Source organism: Sturnus vulgaris, chromosome 11 (genome assembly GCF_052056855.1).
Source record: "Sturnus vulgaris isolate bStuVul1 chromosome 11, bStuVul1.hap1, whole genome shotgun sequence".
In the NCBI taxonomy this organism is placed as follows: Eukaryota; Metazoa; Chordata; class Aves; order Passeriformes; family Sturnidae; genus Sturnus; species Sturnus vulgaris.
The window spans coordinates 5,046,642-5,067,670 of NC_142253.1; the positions used below are offsets into that span (position 1 = coordinate 5,046,642).

Here is a 21,029-nt window from a genome sequence, read left to right on the forward strand (position 1 = left end):
TTTGTCTTTTGTTTGCTCCCCCTGCTGCTACTGCATAATTCACTGGTGATGGAGGCAGCTTTTAGGACAGTGGCTACTGAATGGGCCACGAGGAATAATTTATGACTTCTGAGGCTGCCACAGCCTGGCTTCACTATACTTTATTTAGATGAGACCCCAAAGAAAATGTTTGCTGGACTTGGCAGGAAGTGATACTTGGGAACACACATCAACTTCATGCCCTTCATAGTACAAATCACCTCAGCCTCAATTTTGGCCCATGCAGGACTGCATGCCAAGCCCTGTGCACTGGGATGGTGTGCTACCCATGATCAGATCTCACAACAAAAGGGACAAAAGGACCATTCATCACCTCTGATACTTATTAAAATGTTAAGATGACTCCTACCTATAATTGTATTCTCTGAAAGAGAAAACACAGACAGCTCTCCACACAGCCCAGCTGTGCCCCAGAGCAATAGCTGGTAGGAGTGGGAGGCAATGCAATCTCTCCTCTGCAACATGAACTCAAACTGTCAAAGCAGCAGCCTTGATGAGGTGTTTTCTGATGAAATTTAACTGGGAAACACCAAAAGCTTGATCCCAATACCATGAAGTCACAGTTTGGCAGAGCAATACTGGGGTTCAGGCTGTTTTAGACACACTAGTACATAGCCATGGGGTGGAGATGGCTCAAGGTGATCATCAACCAGCAACCAAGCTGCTCACAAGGGTCTCCTAATCCTTGTCATCTCTCAGAGCTGATATTTCTCTTTGGGTGTGAGTACATTGCTGCACCTGATCACTTGTGGATATTTAATTAGGACCCAAGCAAGATTTCTTAGTGACACATTATGGCTTGACATGATATACATTTACCCACTGTAAATAAAACCTAGTGTCAGATTAACTGTTTTTAGTCCTTTCAATATGGTAGATAAAGAAGGTAGAAAGTTGCAGGTGACCTTTAGAAATGTTCTCATGTACAAAATAAACAGCAAATCCCAAATCTTTGGAGTTAAAGCACTGACGTCAATGGGACTCCCATGGGAAGTTTTGGGAGTTTGTCTTAACAAGAACGGAACCAACAAATTGGAAAAAGTTTTGACTTAAACGAGATGAGTATGTCAAAAGTCACAAAGCAAAGTCTGGGATAAAACAAAGGCCAAAGCAAATGTCCCTTGGATTAATTTTTACCAGCAGCATATTGGGCTTTTGAACTGTTCTCCAGCCATCTACAAAAGCAGCTATGGGCTGGCTACAACAACTCAACTTGAAAGGGGAAGACATTCCTTTGTAGTTCACGTTTGGCTTTGAAGTCACAGTGAGTCTTACCAGTGACTTCAATGGGACTTGCCTTACACTTTCATATTAGCCATTGTTTTATCCTAACTCCTTTCAAAATTCCAGACAATAACATTTCTCTTTATTGTAATCCTGACAGAGCAATTAGGCTCCAGTCCACACCTGCACCCGACTTTTTTCTTAACACAGCACTCTTTGAGCTTCTCTTCTCTGAACAGTTATGAGAGCTGAATTAATGGTGTCTCTGCTCTATCTGCTGCCTCTGTATTTCATGACCTGATGAAGAACACGAAATTCTTCAAGGCTTGTACAGCTGATCTTTGGTTACAACTAGCTGTAGTTTTCACCTACCGTTTTATGAGTGTGCTTAGCAGGAAAAGGAAAGCTTCTTTTTATCAGGGTAATTAAGCAATAACAGAATGACAGGATGTGGACTAAAGCATAATCATTCACAGGTGCATTCATAGCATGGTTTTAATCATGAGTTCAGAAGCTGAATTGCATTCCCAGTGTAACAAGCTATGAAACACTGCTTCATGATTCAAAAATTTGAATGGGTTTTTCAGACAATAAAACATTTTCTTTTTGTATCTTTAATAGATAAACCAGATATCCACATGCCAGAAATACCTGCTGAGAAAACACGAGGTTCTCATTCCTCTAAGGCAGTCCCTAATCTCTCACCTTTTTGGTGTCAAATTTGCAAGAATGATATTTTTCTGCACAATTCTCCATTCCACAACACCTGCCAATATTCCTGTCTAACTACAACTCTGAGCTACCCTGGACCACTCCCTGCTCCATTCTTCCATTCTAATCCCTTGACAGCCTGGGATTGAGGAAAGGTACCCAGAAGAGAACATTTTTCTCCAGTATTTGCTTTTAGAGCTCCCCACTTTCACTTGCTTGGGGTGAAACTGAGTGCCAAACACAGACCCATAGACAAAATTTTGGGTGCTTCCAAAACAGGCAGAGACACCACCTGCCATGGGGTTCCAAGATGGAAAGAGTGAGGAGAGCCCAGCACAGAGCCTACAGTGCTGCACAAAACCAACCCATGGCTCCCTGAAGCACCTGTGGGTTGGTAAAAACATCAGCACACAAGGTTCACCAAAAAGAGCAGCGAGGGATTTTTACAAGATACTCCATTCCACAAAGCTGCTGCACTGAGGGATTCTGCAGCACAGAGCAGCTTGTTTGGGAAGGGTAACTGATGGGATTAGTACCACTTACTCCCCATCTTCTTATGTGATTTGTATTTTCCTAAGCACTTCCCAGCCTTGGCTCTCTCCCTGATTGCTGCATGGTTTCACCTTGCAGTGCTGGCAGGGGAGCCCCAGAGAGGAAAACACCCTGTGGAGCTAAACCTCATATGAAACCCAGACACAAATAACATGGTGCTTTTCCTTCAAGAAAAATAAATTTAAAAAAATCCCCATGACAAGCAACTGCAGCAGTGATTTCAAAAGGCAAAGATTTTTTTCAGCTTTCTGTAATGTTTGTTTCAGGAGTAGAATACAAGATTCATTTATTTATGTTATCTTGCCACTGACTTTCCAAATGACTAATTAAATCAAAATGAATGGCAGTTATCCTTTGAAATATTTATGAATCAAAATTAATGTGGCACCGAAGGGGCCCCGTGAAGTGACTCAAGGGATAATTTTGTCCAGATATTTATCAATAATAAATCTCATATACTCATCAAAGCATCCGTACTGAGCAATATTCTCACAGTTTTCAGGTAAATCTTAACAAGACCCATGTGCACTAAAGTAGCAAAGAAGTGGTCTAAAAATATTTGTGTTTATGGATTTTACTATTTTGTTAAATGAAGAACACAAGAAAATTCCTATGCACAATCTATAGACATACAGCTTTCTACTGGATGGTACACAAAGAAAAACATATACACAGGAGGAGCTACTTGCCATCAACACAGGAAGGTCTGTTTCTTGTAGTCCCAGCCACTTTCCCAGGTAGACAGGAGCATTTTACTGTTTGTGATCTTTCCTCAATTCGATTCTTATTACAGCATCTGTGTGCTGCTATAACTTCACACGTTCCTCCTTCTGGCAAAAAAAAAAAAAAAAAAAAAAAAAAAAAAGAAAAAAAAAAAAGAAAAAGAAAAAAGAGAATATTGACACTCTGATTAGGAAGAGCAGCAGTGGCTAATCAAAGCACCGAGGCGTGCTCCTGTCTGTGCCACATTCTGTACAGGTGGGATTACAATTTTATTTCTATCTTATTGTGTGCTCCTAAATAAGCCAGGTACTGCTATACTACATTTTTAATAGAAAATGCAGATAAGTTTCCTTGCCTTTCTTATATTAGAATATCCACGTAATTTTTGGCCTAAAAATAATGTTGTCAATGTCTGGGCCTGAAGAAATGTAGGTAAAATACTACAGAAAATGTGCAACCACTGTTGCCTGGTTTTATGCTCATAATACTGGAGGCCTCTTCCCTGAGTATTTTATCATATAAGGACAAAGACTAAGGGAATCCATCTGGAAATAAGATTTTTCTCCAAATATTTGACTGTGGGCTAGTACTCAGCCCTTAGGGAATGACAATGAGTATCTCCAGATTACAGGGTGGCCCAACAACACTTCCCTGTGCTTCCACACCCACTAAATTGGCAGTTTCAAGGAAGGAAACATTCCCATCGTGTGTGAGATCACCACAATTCTCTCTAATTGTTCTATCTGAACATTTGCAATCTTTTTATTAGAAGGAGAGGAATGAGCCACAGATACACAGTGGCTTGGGGCTGATGAATGCTTGGTGTTTGTTCCATATGCTGAGCACAGAAATGAAGTGTCAGGTGTGCCATTCCCCTTCACCTCTGCTCTGCAGTGCAAGGAGACAAACACCACAGTGGCCTAATGCCCTGCCCAGGTAATTTCTCCATTCCTCAGCTCAGATTGCACTTAGCTCATAATCACTGAGTGTTTAATGCTGTCAGGCTGCTCCCCACAGATATTTGGCTACTTTCTGAAATTGCAGCATAAATTCGGCAGGGTTTGTTTCAACTTAGTATAAAACCTCATGTTCTGCCCACTAAAGGGCAGGATGTGCAAGATTTTCTAGAAGAGCATTATTTCTTCATGCCATTAAGAGCTGCTAAGTGCACAGTGCTTTTACTACAGCATAAACCACATTACTCATATCTTTGGCTTTCACTTTTTTTGAAAGAATATTGAAAACTTTTGATACAGTGTGGCCAGGTAGGAGAATAAGAAGTGTGGGGATGCTGATCCACATCTGGCTGTGAACGAAGGATTTTGGTAGAGGTCTGAGAGTCCAGTGGCATCTCCCTACCAGGAGTGAGTCCTGGTACCTGGGCTTTCTACAAATGTGGCATTTTCAGTGAAGCACTGGGCAGGCAGGCAGGGAGGATTCTCCCTTGCCTGATGTTGTTCGTATGGTGGAGTTTGCAGGCATGAGATGAACTCTGCAGTAAATACTGAAGTCATCTGGAGAGACATGCTGCTGCACCTCTTGGTTATTCGGTGCATTTGGCCTGCTGAGACAAGCTTTTGGAAAGCCAGTAGGTGTCAAAAAAGAGAGATCCCAACAATTCAGTGAGCCATCCTCTGACAAACGGTCTGAATTGTCTCTGAGGAGTAAGAGGAATTGTGATAATCAACTCAGCCCCAAATGCTTGCATTTTCTATGAAGTAATCCTTCACACAAACTCCCTGTTCCCCTATCCAAATCATATTGAAAGCAATGAAAAGATTCTCATTGGTTTAATCCATCTTATGGTCATGCCCTAGGAGAAGAGAGATTTGTGATTTTATTGATTACAACTTCAACAATAAAGATAATGTACACAGTAATAAGCTTTTCTAATTTTAGACTACATAGACTGTGGTAAATATCTGTGAATAACCTAAATGCTTAATTTTCTCTATAAATTTGCTGTATGAGTAGTCAGAACCACATGATCTAGACTTGCTTATTTGGTTATCTATTCAAAATAATGGGTTGTGGTGGAAGAGCTTTATAACACCTTTAATTGTTATGTGGAAGCTCAAGTTGCTGGAGCAGTAAAGAATTTAGCTCAAAGTGTGTAGTTGTTTAGGAGGGGCAAAACATAATGAAACCATAAAAGCAATGAAAAACTGCTAGACAGTTACACACATTAATTGGAAGTTTTATCTACATAGGCTATAAAAGTATGCAAATATTAATAATTATAATAGAAAAACTCCTTCCAGTGCTGACAGAAAAAATCCACCTCACATAGAGAAAATTCTGCATATTATACAGCCTGTTTTCTTGAAAAATCTGCTAAGTGGGATCAGATATTTGCATTAAAGCATGTTTAGCCTATAGATGCCTACTGGGTAGCATTGCATGCAATGTATTTTACTGGTATGAATTTTACCAGCCAGGCATGTACAGAGGAGACTTTTAAAAAGCCATATACAAAATGGGTATAGAGAGAGATATGAATGGACACTGTGAGAATAGGAAAAAAAACCTCACTGAAAAAGCATACTCCTTACTACATCATTCACAAAAACATATACTCCACAAATTTATTGAGAGTGGGCAGCTCTATTTAAATCTACTTCAGCTGCATAAATGAGGAAATTAATTGAGAGGGGAGAGGAACAAGAATCCATCTTCAGCTTCCACTGAAAACCACTCAATGTGTTTAGATGGATATGTGAAATACCTTTGTAGTCTGTGATTTTTATTTTTTATTTCCAGCTTTCTTCTTTTGAGGGAGGGGGTTGGAGAGCACCAAGGAATGCTCTAATTCAATATCTGATGACTTTCCTGAGCCATTATTTTTTCTCAATGGTTCATCTGGATTATGGGAAGACCCAGCAAGATATTACATGGCTGAGAGTCCTGAGAAAAAAGTGAATTATTGACCTGATAGGCTGTGAGTGCAGCAAAAGTTTGAATCTTTGTCATAAACCCTACAAATGTTTCTGGGTTTGGAAGTTTATGGTCTATTGAGCTACAGTAGTTTCTGGCTTTGATTCCTCAACAATAACCTCATCCAACTCATTCAAGTCAATAAGGGATTTGACAGTGAATTTAAAAGGAGAGGAAAGAGGCCTAAAATCCTCAAAGTAAGCATCTCCTGAATGTTATGTTGACAGTTGCATTTCATGAAGTGGCTGTTTTATCCACCTGACATTTTTAAAAAAATAATTCCCTTCTGCCCCAAGAAAATCAGAAGATTAGAAATGGAATTGGAACTTGCAGATCAGGAGGAGAATTGATCTTCCTTCCAGAAGGTTCAGAGATAAATGAATTGTCCTATCATGACTTATGTCTTCTCCACATCAAACATTAGCAGGACTTGATAGTGAGAACAGCTGATCCTTTCTGAGCACTCAGCTCACAGGAGACCCTCAATTTGGCATGAAGGAAATGTGACCAAAGCAAGAGGGACAGAACTGCCTGCCAGGGAGGATCCTGGATTGTTGAAGATGGCAAATGTCTGTGTCCTTGTGACTCTGCTCATATTCCCTAACCTTCCTGAAATCCTTGTTCTGCACAGACTTAAAATAGAAAACTGTAGAAATAATACAACATTCTTACTGTAAAAAAAGGACAACTGTTTGTTCCCCCTGAAAATGGTTTAGTTCTAATTGGAGAACACGAAAATCCCAAAATAATGCTCATTTTTGCTTCCGTTATAAAGCCACCTTGAGTTTACACACTGCAGAGTGAAATATTTTATCATGAGTATGATTCTGCTGTGAGAGGCTGTGATTTAAAATATCTAATCACCTATAAGGTCTGAGTGCATGCCTGGCAGAAGCCAAAAAGCCATCTTCTAGTCATCTCTGTTTTTTATACCTCTAGCTAGGAGGTAATAATAAAAGCATATTTTGCACTTCAAAATTATAACTTGCCTCTGCGTTCCAGCCAAGCCTGAACTTATCAGTAAACAAACATAAAAAAGGCAAACAGCACTACTGATTTGTGTTATACATTGTGGAAGTCATTAACTATGACTCAGGTAGCAAAACTTACACGCTCTCTCTTTGACAGTGATGACAATTTAATAGTATTTGACTCTGCTGAGTTACATGGAGCGTCCTGCAGCAATGAGAGAGGTTGTTTATCAAAATGATAAACATGTTTTCATTTCCTCCTTGGCTGCATGGATGTGATCAGAAGTCTAAGGCCATCAAGAATTCACTTATTCTGGCCACCAGACAGACATTAAGCTATTCAGGACCATCTGTGCTTGAAATGAGTTCCACTTAATGGACCTTCCTAGGGCAGGTCAATCATAATGAATGCGTGTGTGCATGAATGCATGAGCAGAGCAGAGCTTTGGTGAGACTTGTTGGGCTGTTTGGCTCTGGCACAGACGGCTGACAGAGAAGATGTGCCTTTCTTTTCGGGGTCATAAGCCCAGTGATTTTAGAATTCACATCCTCTGTTACATTTGCTTCTAGCTCATTGCAGATGCACCTCACAGCCTAATCCAGATGAAGGTTGTTGTAAGAACCTGTTCGTGCTACTTGCAAAAAAATTGCAGTGCCCAAAAAACATCATGGGTTGTGCTGGCCAAATTCTGCCTCTGTTACACCATTGGTAATTCACCATGGGAATACAAGCAAAAGAAATTACATGGACCAATTTTATCAACATTTCCAGACAGTTCATTAGGACTATAGCTGGTTTATGGTAGCTCTATTTATTTATAACAGCTTCAAGTAGCCAGTCTAAGTGCCAGTGCTATCAGCCTGCAAAGGTCATAGACCCATATGTTATTCTGAAAATGCTTAAGTATATGCAGATGCTGCTGCTAAACCTAGGAGAACTGAGAAAATTTAGAAGAGAATATAAGTTCTATAGACTCCAAGCAAATGTTTAACAATGTGATAGCAAAATTTCTTCAGACACTTGTAGACTTGCTTAAAAAGGGCTCACGGAAACTAATGGATAAAGAAATTTGCACCCTCACCACCCCACATCTTTATACAAACATCCAAGAGGAAGGAGAAACAACCCAGTGACAACCTTTTTGTTTTTTTTTTTTTACATGTACTATAAGGAATTCAGGTTTGGGGGCTGCAGTTTAAAGAGGTTTCAGTTTGAATAAGCTTTGGAAACTTCCCAGGTGTAATTAATACATTCATAAGCTTTAATCAAAATGTTTATGCCAGCTAATGTGCCAGAACTGCAGACTACACTGTGCGCAGGGGAAAATACTATACTTTACCTTAAGAAATAATAAGCCACTACTATGGAACTTACAAAGCAACATTTTTTCTTCTGACAGGAATACGTAACAGATGGAAAAACAAAGTCCCATGCTACACCATGAGCCACCTCACAAGTGAACAAATAAAAGACTCCTCATAGCCACAGTGCAATTACACTCCAATTTTTCTTTTACCTACAATCTACTGACATTGTGTATCTGCTCCAGAAGGGAGAGGATCAAGCTCACAGGATGCATTTTCAGAGCAACTGGAGAAGGCTTAGGGTTTGCACTCATTTTCACAAGGTCAAGGTTAACTGCCAGCAATGAAGTCACAAAACAGCTGAACTTGGCTTAAAAACCTGATGTAACACAAAGGTGCCATCAAAAAATTGACCTAAGTATAACCCATTAGCATTATTCCTTACTTAATTATTTTCCATTGTGATACCTGATACAAATAAATTGATGAGCTATTCTTTATATGTGGAATTACCATAACCACAGGAATTTGGAATGCTCCACACATGCTCTGCAAGTCCCTGATACACAGTGTATTTTTTTTAACCCAGTGGATCAGAATAGACTGCAGTCCTCTGTTTCCTAAATTTCTATTCATATTTTCATTAATATTCAGTATTTAGTTGTTCATTATGCAAGATCTATATTATTATTTTCATTTTGGGAAGACTCTATGCAATAGCAGCAACATAAATGTCTCCCACTGTGGGTCATTAAGTTTTGAGCTGGGATATTATTTTCTCAAATGCTGTTGCTGTGAAAGGGTTCTGGATACACTGGGTACCCCCTTAAAGAAACTGCTGCTCTACAAAAGACCAGAACGAGAGAACCGTGGCTAGTGATTTTTTTTTGCCCTCGGAAATGCACCTTGTATTAAACTCTGAAACCCTACTGGGGTTTTTCTGATGTCCAGGTCACTAAAAAGAGCATTCCTGGAGGTGCCAGCTCTGAGAGCCCATGGGATGGTGCAACAAGTTCCTGGGTCATGCACAGCACCCCCATTTTGAGTAAGATAAATAATGAGATTGTCTTGCTTTGTGCTGGCCCATGGTCAGAGTCTGGAGAAGAGCTGCTGGATGAAGCAGGTCAGTTACCTGTGAAAATTCATTTCACACTCAGCCAAAGTTCTGATAGATTCTGGAGGATTCCTGGCTAAGAGGGGCAATGTGCATTCTCATAGACATCTCTCGTTATTTATCTTAGCAACTCTGAAATTTCTAAGAGCAATCTTGGCCAAAAAGTCCATTTTAATGAAATCAAACTTTTCTGCAAAAATGAAAAACAAAAGAACTTCTAGAGGAAAATTATGTCTTTAAAATATTTTCTTCAGCAGAATGTTAATATTTCAATTTAATATTAACTTCTTTTTTTTCCCATTTGTATTTTATTTCCCATTCAGTATAATATGGAAGCAGGGATATGCAAAGCTCTAATTAGCACAAGGATTTGTAGTCTTTTACAATTTTCTATTAGTGCTCTCTGCCATCAGCCACAGGAAGCTTTCTATCTGAGAGATTTACAAATTCTTATATCCAGAATAGGATAGACTCTGATCCTCAAAAACTGGTTTATTCACAGAAATTAAAAATAGGTATTTTCTGTAGAGGAGAAATAGTATGGATTCTACTCCTGAATTTACAAGGAAAACCCAGAGCACACCAGCATGTGAGCTGTGCTTGGATCTTGGGCTGGCTTGTGGATTTCCATATCAAACCAATATACACACCAGAGAATAGGTTTTTCTACTAAAGAGCCTTGCAAATTGATCTCCTGAGAAATTTGCCCAGGACCTTATTCTTATGCATATTAAAAAAAAATAATAAAAAAAAATCTCTTACAGATGAATCAAAGGGAAAATGGTCTCCAGAAAAACAGGGCAGCCTTCTAGCAGCTCCTGCCTCTGGCACATTGCAGCTCCAAAGGCAGAGGAACAACCAGCAAGGCTGAGGAAGGCGAGGGGGTGACAGGGCAAGGGTGGCTGGAGAGGAATGCTGATGAGGAATCTGCTCCCAGTTCTTATTTAGGCAGGGTTATGAGTAGTTCTAATTAGGATTTTGCATGCCTGTGTACAATATGCCCCCAGCATGACAGAATCAATGATAAAATCCCAGTTCTTGTGTGTGGAGCTGTCCCTGCCAGGGCCATAGCCACTCCCCACAGGACTGATTGCTTTTTGTCACAGGGAGCGTGGCAAGGGAATTGTAACGAGGACTATCAGCACTCTGGTATTGATGAACTACAAAACCCAGACATGAAACTCACGAGGCAGGCAAGAATCCAATGTTCTCTTAGTGGGGATCTTCAGTCTTTTAATGAGATTTTTTTTTTTTTTCTTCAAAGAGAGGCCAACTTACAGCAACTTTGAGAAATGGAGGTTAGAAATTAGAAGTCTTGGTGGGATTTACAGCTCTGGAATGCCATTAAGAGATGTGTGTGAAGAGGCAGGACTTAATTCAGAAAGAGAAGAATGTTACTTTTGAGAAATAACTGAAGTTCCATATCAAAAAGTAATAAGCATTATGACTCTAAATTTCATTGACTTTCAGTGAGATATGACAGTCCTAGAGGTCTATATCACTTGTAAATAGGATGTCTTGGTCTAAATGATGTATGCCACTAAGGCTGAGCATAAAATCTTGTAAGTATCTTAAAAAAAAATCATGCTCTTAGTCACTTGGGTGGTTTAGAAAATTTAATATTTGATATGTCAGAGAGGATTAAAAAAACGAGTTTGGACAAAATAGATGTAATATGCCTGCATTGAAGCAGTGCTCCTCCTATAACTTAAACTGCAGGCAGCAGTATAAACTAGAGATTAAAAAGACCTGCTGTGCTATTCTGATCATTGCTTTGCAGCTGCACAATTCTTGCCCAGAACAAATTTTCTCGGTATCAAAGCTGTGGAGAAATGTACATTTCTTCTGCTGAACAGAAAAGAACATTTCCAATATTGACATCTCTAGTTCCTCGCCAGAGAATAGTGAAAATCCAAAGTGAAATTAGGCCTGAAAATGCCCTCACAATAAAATTTGAGTGAACCACAGAATATTGTTCTTGGAACCTCAAAATGTTGTTCTAAATGCTGCCAGCAAAAGGCATCCAAAGAATCAGTGTTAAGTTTCAGGAAAAGCACGTGATGAAGGAAAGACAGGACTACTCTCTTTTTGGATGGAATAATTAAGTTGATAAGAAATAAGTGATTCAGTCACAGTTGCTGATGAGAAATCGATATAGAAATGTGCATGAGGAGTGATTACTAAGAAAGGATTTAGAAATTATTCTATGTCAACTATGCAAGCACATCTTGGTCCTGCCAAAGTCTCACTTTTGCCCAACAGGCTTTCCCCAAGCACAAGATCTCTAAAACTGCCTAATACATTTATTGAATATCTTCATCTCCAGACTACTCTAAACTGGGAAACTGTATTAATTTTCTCTTCAACCTTAAAGAGATTCAAAATTTCTTATTATGCTCATGATGCACCCTTTGCATTTTTCATATGGTACATGAAAATGTCACATTTTAGGATTTAAAAAAAATATTTATAAAATAATCCACTCATTACAAAGCAGCTCTGCAAAAACCAACTTTCAAATCCAGCATTTGAGTCATCACAAAATGATTCAGGGATCTTAAATTCTTGTGGAAAAGCAAAACAATGTTGCTCTATACAGTTCATCTTTTGATATGATGGTTGCAGATAAATTTATCCCCAGATAATTTTATCCACTAAGGTGATTAGCCTATGGAGAGCCTATGATGTGTTTGCTGAGCACAGTAGCACAGTTTATGGTAATGCTCTTGTCATGCTTTATAAATGTGTGAGGTGCTTTTATGAAGCAGTTAGATAAGGGGTGGTGAAAATAATGTGATCCATAAAGAATGCAGACTGATGAAGAGCTGGGATTGCAGAGATACTACAGACAGACTGATAGAGAGAATTATAACCAGTGCAGAGGCTGCATTAATCTTCCAGTGAATGGCAATAAATAAAATAACAGGAAGGAATGGTTCTAAACAAATTTGGCCAATGTATAAAACTGAGATGTCAGTGATGGCAAAGGGAAGATGTTTCTAAAGGGATCTCTTACAGATGAGTTGACTTGCCATATGGCAATAACATTTTCATCTGTGGGGTTGACCACATCCTACAAAATCCATGAGAAGGAAAACAAAGACTGCAAGTTACAGCACGTGCAAGCAGAAGTCACTGTAAGGTGCTGTGTGTGATGAGCAGCAGCAGTAAATCCTGTCCTCTGCAGCAGCTCAGCAATGCCAAGCAATCACTTCCCAGGCATTTTTCAGTAGACAAGTGTGCCCATTATCCCACCCCATATTTTTCTAGAATTATTCATGCCGTGACCGCCAGCAGCTGGTCCTGCATTTGAGCAGAAAATGATTCCTTTGCCAGGAACTGGCTGCACAATGGCTCAGAAGGACAGAGGATGGGACCAAAGGCTCAGAAGCAATCAGTTGTTTTTGCATGGAAAGCATTTTACACTGCATTCATTATCCATAGCAGAAGAACATGGTAGTCTCCAGCCTAAGGAATTTTTAGCACACTCATTTCTGAACCTTATTTAGCTTCAAGCACAGTCAAGCACTTCAGTAAATGTTAGGTACTGGGTATGTGAGCAGCAATATTTTAACTTTCAGACTACTATACTTCAGTTATGAATTAACAAGTCAAGGAATTCTCTCTCAAAATAATCTCTTTTAACTTTCAGGCTACTCTACTGTGGTTATGAATTGGCAAATTAAAAAACTCTGCCTCAAAATGATCTATTCCCTCCATACTTAAGCATGATTGAGCTGTTTTACTTCTGGTCAGGACCAAACTATGGCTGAGGAAGAGGGGGAAGCAGAGGAAGAAGTGGGACTCAGACCATATTTTTCTCAAAATTTATCTCATCAGTGCAGCCAATTCTGTGGGAAGCCTCAGTGGGAGGGCGGTTGCCTTCTCCTCACTGACATTTTTAGGGAGGGGACAGTGGCGATATTTAATTTCATGGTAACTTTCGGCACCTCTTATTTTCTTCTTTTGTTTTTGTTCTGGTGATGTTCATCTCAAACAAAGCAAGTTTGGCTGATTTTCTCTTTTTCCATACTTCCATAGTCACTATCCTGAGCTGCTTCTTTTTGCGTGACTCTCCATGTTTTGATGTCTCCCTCCTCCCTATTTCTGGTGATGAGCAATATTTTATTTCCTGTCACCTTGATTTTCACTCCAGTTGTCTGCATACAATTGTAACCCTGATTTATTCTGGTTTCCTACTCTGTCTCCCTCTTTACCTTTTTTTCAACTGCATTGACTGTTTCTCTCTCTGACAATTTCTTTCTCTTCTCTCTGGAAACTCCTGATGAACAACACAATGCAATACTGCCTCCTAATAATTGATCACCTGGCTGCTGTTCAGATTTGTACTTCTCCTTTGAATACCTGTGCAATCCAGTTCACTCTGCTCCTTTATAATGTGAATAAAAAGGGCTGCATATAGAAATACAGGAAGTCTACTGAGCAAATAATTTCCTCCTTTGAAAGCAACGTGTGACACATTACAACATTGGCTTGAAATTCATATTAATTTATTTTTTGCTAGTTAAACAGTAGGTGTATGCAGGGAGCTCTGCAGAACCTAAGAGGCTGGGCAGAAAACACATTCATTTTTCTCTCCCCTGTTTACCCTTGGTGAGGATAAGTATTCATCCAAACGCTATCTAAGAATTTGGAACCCGATTTTTCAATAAAAAGTTTCTTTTTAAACAAGTTTCGTTAAAAACTAAAATATTTTTGATGAAAAACATTGACATTTCACTGGCCAATGTCAACAAGTTTCAATTCAAGATAAAATCCCTGTCTCAGTGTGTGTTATAATTCACATAAGTACTTTTGGTAAATGATTCCCAGTTTCCTATATAGTACTACAGCCAATAAACTGCACCTCACTCACATCATCACCAAAAAGGGGAAAGGGTCTTGAAAGCTGAAGTCCAGACAAAGAAGGAAATAAGGAATTATTTGAGCTGTGTCTCTTATAGTCACAAAGAAACCATTCTACATTAAGGAAAAGAAAAAATCAACTTTTGTTCCAAAATAATCCAAGTGATCTATTCCAGGGAAATTATGCAAAAAGAAAAAGATACATGCATGTGTCCTGTGCATGTCCTGCAGCTTCCTGAGGAGAAGCAGCCCCTCTGGTGTGCTGCAGATTCTGTGCTAATTCCAGCACTGCCTCCAAAGGGTCCTTCTTCCCTCAGCTCTTAGGCTTGTCCTGATCCATGTCCAGATTAGTCCACTTTTGAGCTAGTTGGAAAAGCCCCATTTCACTCAAACCCTAAAGTTTTTCTTCAGAAAGCTCAGGTTTAAGTGCCATCCCACAGGGTTCATGAGGATCCAGCTCCAGGTGAGCCCCACCAGAGAAATGACCCCAATGCTCTGACCCCCAGTTCAGCTGCCTGCATTTCCAGTCTTAAAAGCTTTGGATAATGTTGGCTATCAACTGAGTTTTCATTAGAAATAAAAAAAATAAAAAAAAAAAAAAAGAAGGCGTGTAAACTAGAAATAGGACAGCTCTGCCAACTCTCCTTAATGGTGTGCTGGTAATTAGTAGCAGAAGAGGTCATCTTGCCCAATATCAAAATGTTTCCCTCCACACACTCATGAGCATCTTGCTCAATTTATTTTCACATTATTTAAGCAATTGGACTTCTGCTGGTGCAACAGGGGATCCTTTGAAGATGCCATTCTAGTGTTTAATGGGATCTGCCATTGGGCTGAACAGAAAAAGAATGCTCTGTTTTCTTTTGCTCAGTTTTCCTCGTTAACACTAATTGTGATGCTATGACCAACTGAACACAACTATTCCCTGTTCCACATTTATAGATGTCAGACATGTTTCAGATGGCCATCACATCCCCCATCATCATTATCACCACTTAGACAAGATGTGCATTTGCTGCTTCTCTTCATCTTTCCTCATGAGCCTGTCCCCATCACCTTACTGATGTCCACGGCTCTTGCCAGCATCATTGACATCACTGATGCTTTTAAAATTCCACTATATAACAAGTACATTATTATTAAAAGTGATAGAAATTCTGTGCTGTAAATTGGATCAGTATTATTATATCCATTTAAGAGAGAAAATCTGCCCTATTTTCCCAATCCAGCATTAATCCCTACTCAGCTCTTCAGTACTATTAACTAAAACATAGACAATCAGCACAAGTTAATAAAGTTTCAAGAATATTTGATCACCAGCGTATAAACTACCAGATACACTGGTATTTATTACTGCCTGGGCACACCAGCACTGTGGAGATGGACAAGGAATAAAAAGCAGGGTGCAGAAACAGAGACAGATGCTCTGTAATAGAAACCCCAGCCAGCAGTCTGAGATGGAAGAGGAATGCCATGTCTAATTGAAATGGTGCTTCGTGCTTCCCAGCAGTGTTCTCAACAAGGAAAGACACTATTACCTCCTGCTCTTGGAGAAAATGCCATCACTTTTCTATTTTTCCCATCCCCACTATAGTAGCTGGTAATTTTCCAGCATTAATGCTTGAATACTTATTTTCCCCAGGTATATTAGTTCACTTTTTTTTTCTAGATACACTCACATAATTTCCTGGGCCTTCAGATTTTCTGATCCTTTTTATTATGAGCCTTGTACTTCAGTGACACATGTTGTTACACATATTTTATTGTCACTGGTAAATTGGCAGAGGCCCTGTTTCCTGTGAGTCACAATCTGTATAAAGCCATCCCCAAATATTTCTTTTAAAACCTGAAAGATGCTTTTTTGCTTGGCAGAAAACTAAACTAGCACTCACAATATCCATGGCCCTAAATGGAGTAAAAGGAGCAGATTTTCAAGCCCAACCTAGCAAGTTATCCTGCACTGCAAATGTGGGTTTCTCTCTTGTTCCAGTGGGGGCCTCCTCCTATCAAACTGCACACTAACAAAGGAGGAATTTAACCTGCAGCCAGAAAAACTACTGACTTTCCACTGAACAAACAAAAATGTAATATCAGCAATACCTTTAAGGCAGCCTTGGTTGACAAACAGGTGCTACCTCTGTAAGACAGTTTTCTTATTGATCTGTGCTAACATCTTGCAGAAGTGAACAATCTCATTGCCATGTCAAAGGCTAACCATCTGTGAACAAGTAATGCAGCCAGAAAATCTTTGTTGCTACAATAATAGCTTTAGGACGTGGGTTTTGTTTCAATCACCACAAAAAGAAATCTTCAGGAAACTTCACAGAAATTCTTTTTCTGATCAATGAATGTACCTAGAAAAATACTTTTGCTTACATGAATTTCATCTAAATAAATTACAGTCATTTACATACTATCGAGTGAGGAAGGTTGCTAAAATAATTGGAAAGTTCATTTTTTCCCTTTTCATCTTTTGATATTGCAATCACCTCACAGTCTCATGCAGCCCTTCTCTTATTTAAAAATCATAATTCTCTCTGTAGGACAAGTCACCTCTTCAATACCTGAATATATATGTTAATGCTTTCAGGATCAGATTTTTTTTTTTCTTCACATCAATAAGCAGTATTCAGCCAAGCTGGAACCACAATTTCAGACTAAAAGACCATTCTAAGGCATGGATGTGCAAGCTCAGTGTCATGCTAAGAGACAGAACAGTGAATTAATGATTCTGGAACAAAAATCTAATGGCAGGACTTTCTGAGACCAGGAGGCAGTCTTGTGAGAAACTTTCTAATTCAGTGAGATAGCATTAGGTGCTAAATAATTGTCATGTCAGAGAATATTGAGGTCCTCTGACATTAATTTTGACTATGGATTTTATAGTCTGACTGTTCCCTTAGAAACGTGAACTGGGAGCTCCCTTATATCAAGGCAATTAATTAATTAATTAATTATTGTTATTATCATCATCAATCACCACTAATTACTGCCTTTGATAAGTTACTGGACACTGTTGAGTCTATATCTAAAGTGTCAAGTGTATAGTTTTATCATTGGAAAAAAATCTAAGTTTTTGGCTAGATCTGGAAGGCCTTAACTTTGTCCTCCTGCTCACTGGTTATTCCCAGGGAACAGCCCCATGGAACACCAGCAGCTTCCAGGAACAGCTCTGCTTCCCAGGTCCTGATGAGGTCCTGCAGGGAACAAAGCTGAGCTCACCTTCTCTTGCACCCAAGCAAAATTGGTGAGAGCACTTGAGTGCAGAGGTGTTGATGGCACAGTTAAGGTCTGAAATATTTGGGAAAATTAACAACTACTGAGGAGGAAATCCCTGCAGCTGCCCGAGGAATCCCTGCATTCACAGCTGGGATCAGGGTGCAGTGCATGGAGCAGAAAGGAGGTTGGGTTGTGCCATTGGAGCTCCTGGTCAGGATCTGCAGCAGAGACAGAGTCAGGGAGGGAATCTTTGACCCTGAGACTTCTCAGTGCACAGCACAAGCTGGGCTGGGAAGAGGCACAACAGGACAGAGCTGCCCTGGTTTCCCATTCTCCTCTCCTGCTCTGTTCGTTCCTATTTTCACTACAGCAGTCTCAGACCTTTCATCCCTGGTTGACGTAAGTAAGATGAGGAGTCTTATCCTTGTGCATAAATATTCCACCTGGGCACTTGTGGGCTCCTCCCCAACATCCCAGCTTTGTTGACTTGTTTCAGCTGAAAAATTTCACAAATTGAAGTATTGGTTTCAATTATTTTAAAATTAGTCTGGAGAAAGAAAGTATCAACAGGAAATAGGAACTACAGCGCTGTCGGTAATTCAGTGATGTCATGGTTCTCTCTTCTTGGGTTTTTTCAACCCAAAACATCAGAGAAAACAAACTGTAACTTCTTGATGTATATTTGCATATTTGTTTACTTTTCAAACTAATTAGCTTTTAAAGTATTACCAGGGAGCTGAACAAATGTACCGTATAGCTCCAAAAACAATACAAGAGAAACTGTTTGCATTTGAATGAATTTACTTTGCTGGTGCATGGATGTGTCAGCCCAGTGAACACTTAATGTTGAACATTAATTATACAAACAAAAGAAATGGCACAAAGCTGCTGTCTCTGTTAGTTTTCTCCCAGGATTCAACCGTGTTTACGTTGGGTGTTGTGTGTCCTAAATAAATTCCCGGCTGTGACTGCTTCAAATGGGATGATATTTCAGATGATTGAAAATATGCACTGATCAATGCCCAAGACAAACAAGCTCTCAGCTGTTGCTGCTCACTCACTGACCCTCGCTCAGTAAGAAATTCTTTTTATCGTGCTGTGAATTTCATCAGTGGCCATCAGCATGATGGACTGATGGTGGCTCTGCTCCCTCTGGCCACTTTCTGACATACAGCTTTCCAGTCAACTGCTCGTGGGTTTGTGGCTTTGCTTCTGGTCCTCAGGACAGGGAGAGTAAGCACTTGGGCATCAGAATAAAGGAAAAAAAAAAAAGGTAAGTGCAAAATTGCACTTTGAAACTTCTTGGAGAAATTTAGATTTAAAGAGAACATTTAGATTAACCATCCCACCTCTCCTGATAGTTTTGGCTGTCAATTAAAAAAAAAAATAAAACCAATAATGAAGCCAGTAAATATCTGTTAACAGAACTCATTAAAATAGTAATACAAAGCAAAGAGGACAAAAAAGTCAACTGTAACTCATTGATACCCAACAGGACAAAATAAATTTTAATATGGTAGTGAAGTAATGTCAGTTAAGAACAAAATATAAATGTTTCTAACCAGCATTTCTGAAGAAAAATATTATTGGGGCAATGAGCAGGAGAAGTGGTTGGAGCAATGAGTAGTGAGGGTTCTGATAGATGTCAGGAAAATACAAATTTTCACTGTCTTCCAATGTTAAATCCAGGCGTTAAGGCAGAACATTAAATTGGAGGTTCAAAAAAATAATGGAAAAATCTCACACAAGTCACATGAGATGAAAGTTTTCCATGAGCTCACAAAGCAGTTAGAAAAGTAAATTCTTTTAGGGGTTATTAAACACAATACCTGCATCACAAACTGCTGAAAACTGGAAAGGCCTAGAGGGAAATTCTCCTTGTTGGTTTATCACTCCTGTGCTCTGCCTTAGCATGTGCTGCAACTGCTACTGGAAACAAGATTGGATTCCTGACCTGACCCAGTATGGTTGTTTTTAAATTCCCAGAGATGGTCCCAAAGTCCCAGAGGTCATTCTTCTAGTCATCTGAAAATAGTAAGGCACTGGAAAGTATCACCAAGCTATTTAGGACACATATTCCTAACATAAATCATATATTGGGACTTTCATATCCCTTTGCAGGTCTTGCATTTCCATTTTCTCCTACTCTTATCCAGGCAAATCTCCATCTCCTGTATTCTCTTTATATTCAAATCACATCAGCTTTGACGTTCCTTCCCCAGCCCGTGCTATGAAATGCCATCACAAGTACACCCTAAACTTTTATTTATTTCCTCACCATCTGACAGCCTGCCTTGCAGAGCCTTGTCCAGAGTCACTGCTACAGGACTGAACAAGGCAGGAAATGTCAAAGTTGTCATGCACACTCCCCAGTTCTTTGATTTCTGCTGCCAGCCACACCTTCTCCAAAACTTCTTTCTTCTTGGGCTTCAAGCTAAGGATGAATCTCCCACGTGCCTGAGAAATCCTCAGATTTCTGAGCGTCCCAGATTCACTGCTAAATGCCTCTTAAATACATACAAACCTGGAACACAAATACTGCCAAACTAGATCAGAACAATTGTCCATCATCTCTTCTGCACTCCCCGTGACAGATGAAACACAAAGGGCTTCAAAGGAATGTTAAAGGAGCCCATAAATGGGACAAATGCAATATAGGCTGCCTACACACTTATTTTCTGGGGAATAGGAGCTCCTATTCCTTTAGGAGTTTTTTTAATGCTAGAGAAATTAATATGTTCAAATGATCCAGAAAAATACACATATTATTATACATCCCTATCACTATTGGTGTGCCATACCTTTCACATGCATTGTGCTCTATATTAATAAATATTTTAAACCTCATTCCCAACATCAATTTTACAAATTTCTTGGGTATCTGCATTCATTCATCAAAAAGACAGCAAATATAACAGTTATTCTGCATTCCATTTTATGCCTCTTCAGGAGTTTTTCTCTTGTGTATGGTCACCTACATGTCAATTTTTGTTCATATAAAGCTATTTCCTCATCTCTCAAATATATAATGTGGCTCTTATTTTAGATTTCACTGGTGCTTTAAAATTGATGATAAAAGGGGCAATGTGAATCTGTCAGCAGACACATCTTAAATACCCATAATGGCATTCAAGAGTCCAGCATTCAATACATTATTTCCCACTTTTATCCTGGTGTGCTGGAGCAAGCATTTCAGTAGTCACCAGTTTGGGCACTGCTATTTCACCCTGACATTGGTGTTTTTTTCCCCAATAGCCAATGTTTTCCTAATAAATCACCCTCCAGATAGGTGATTTTCCCTCACCACTCCAAGGGCAGGGGGTGTCACATCCCTGGGTCATCTCCAGCTCTGCTTTCAAATCATTCTCCAT

The 21,029-nt window shown here is 39.4% G+C and overlaps 1 protein-coding gene across 2 annotated transcripts in view; it reads right to left on the reverse strand.

Annotated features, from left to right (window-relative positions):
- Positions 1-21,029, reverse strand: part of TAFA1 (TAFA chemokine like family member 1) — a 207,726-nt gene that overhangs the window by 37,654 nt on the left and 149,043 nt on the right. The window contains exon 3 of one of the 2 annotated variants that reach the window (XM_014871751.2): positions 3,216-3,356. In XM_014871751.2, the coding sequence (XP_014727237.1) occupies positions 3,216-3,356 (141 nt within the window). The remainder of the gene's footprint in view (positions 1-3,215; positions 3,357-21,029) is intronic. The other variant, XM_088171286.1, reaches the window with a different exon arrangement.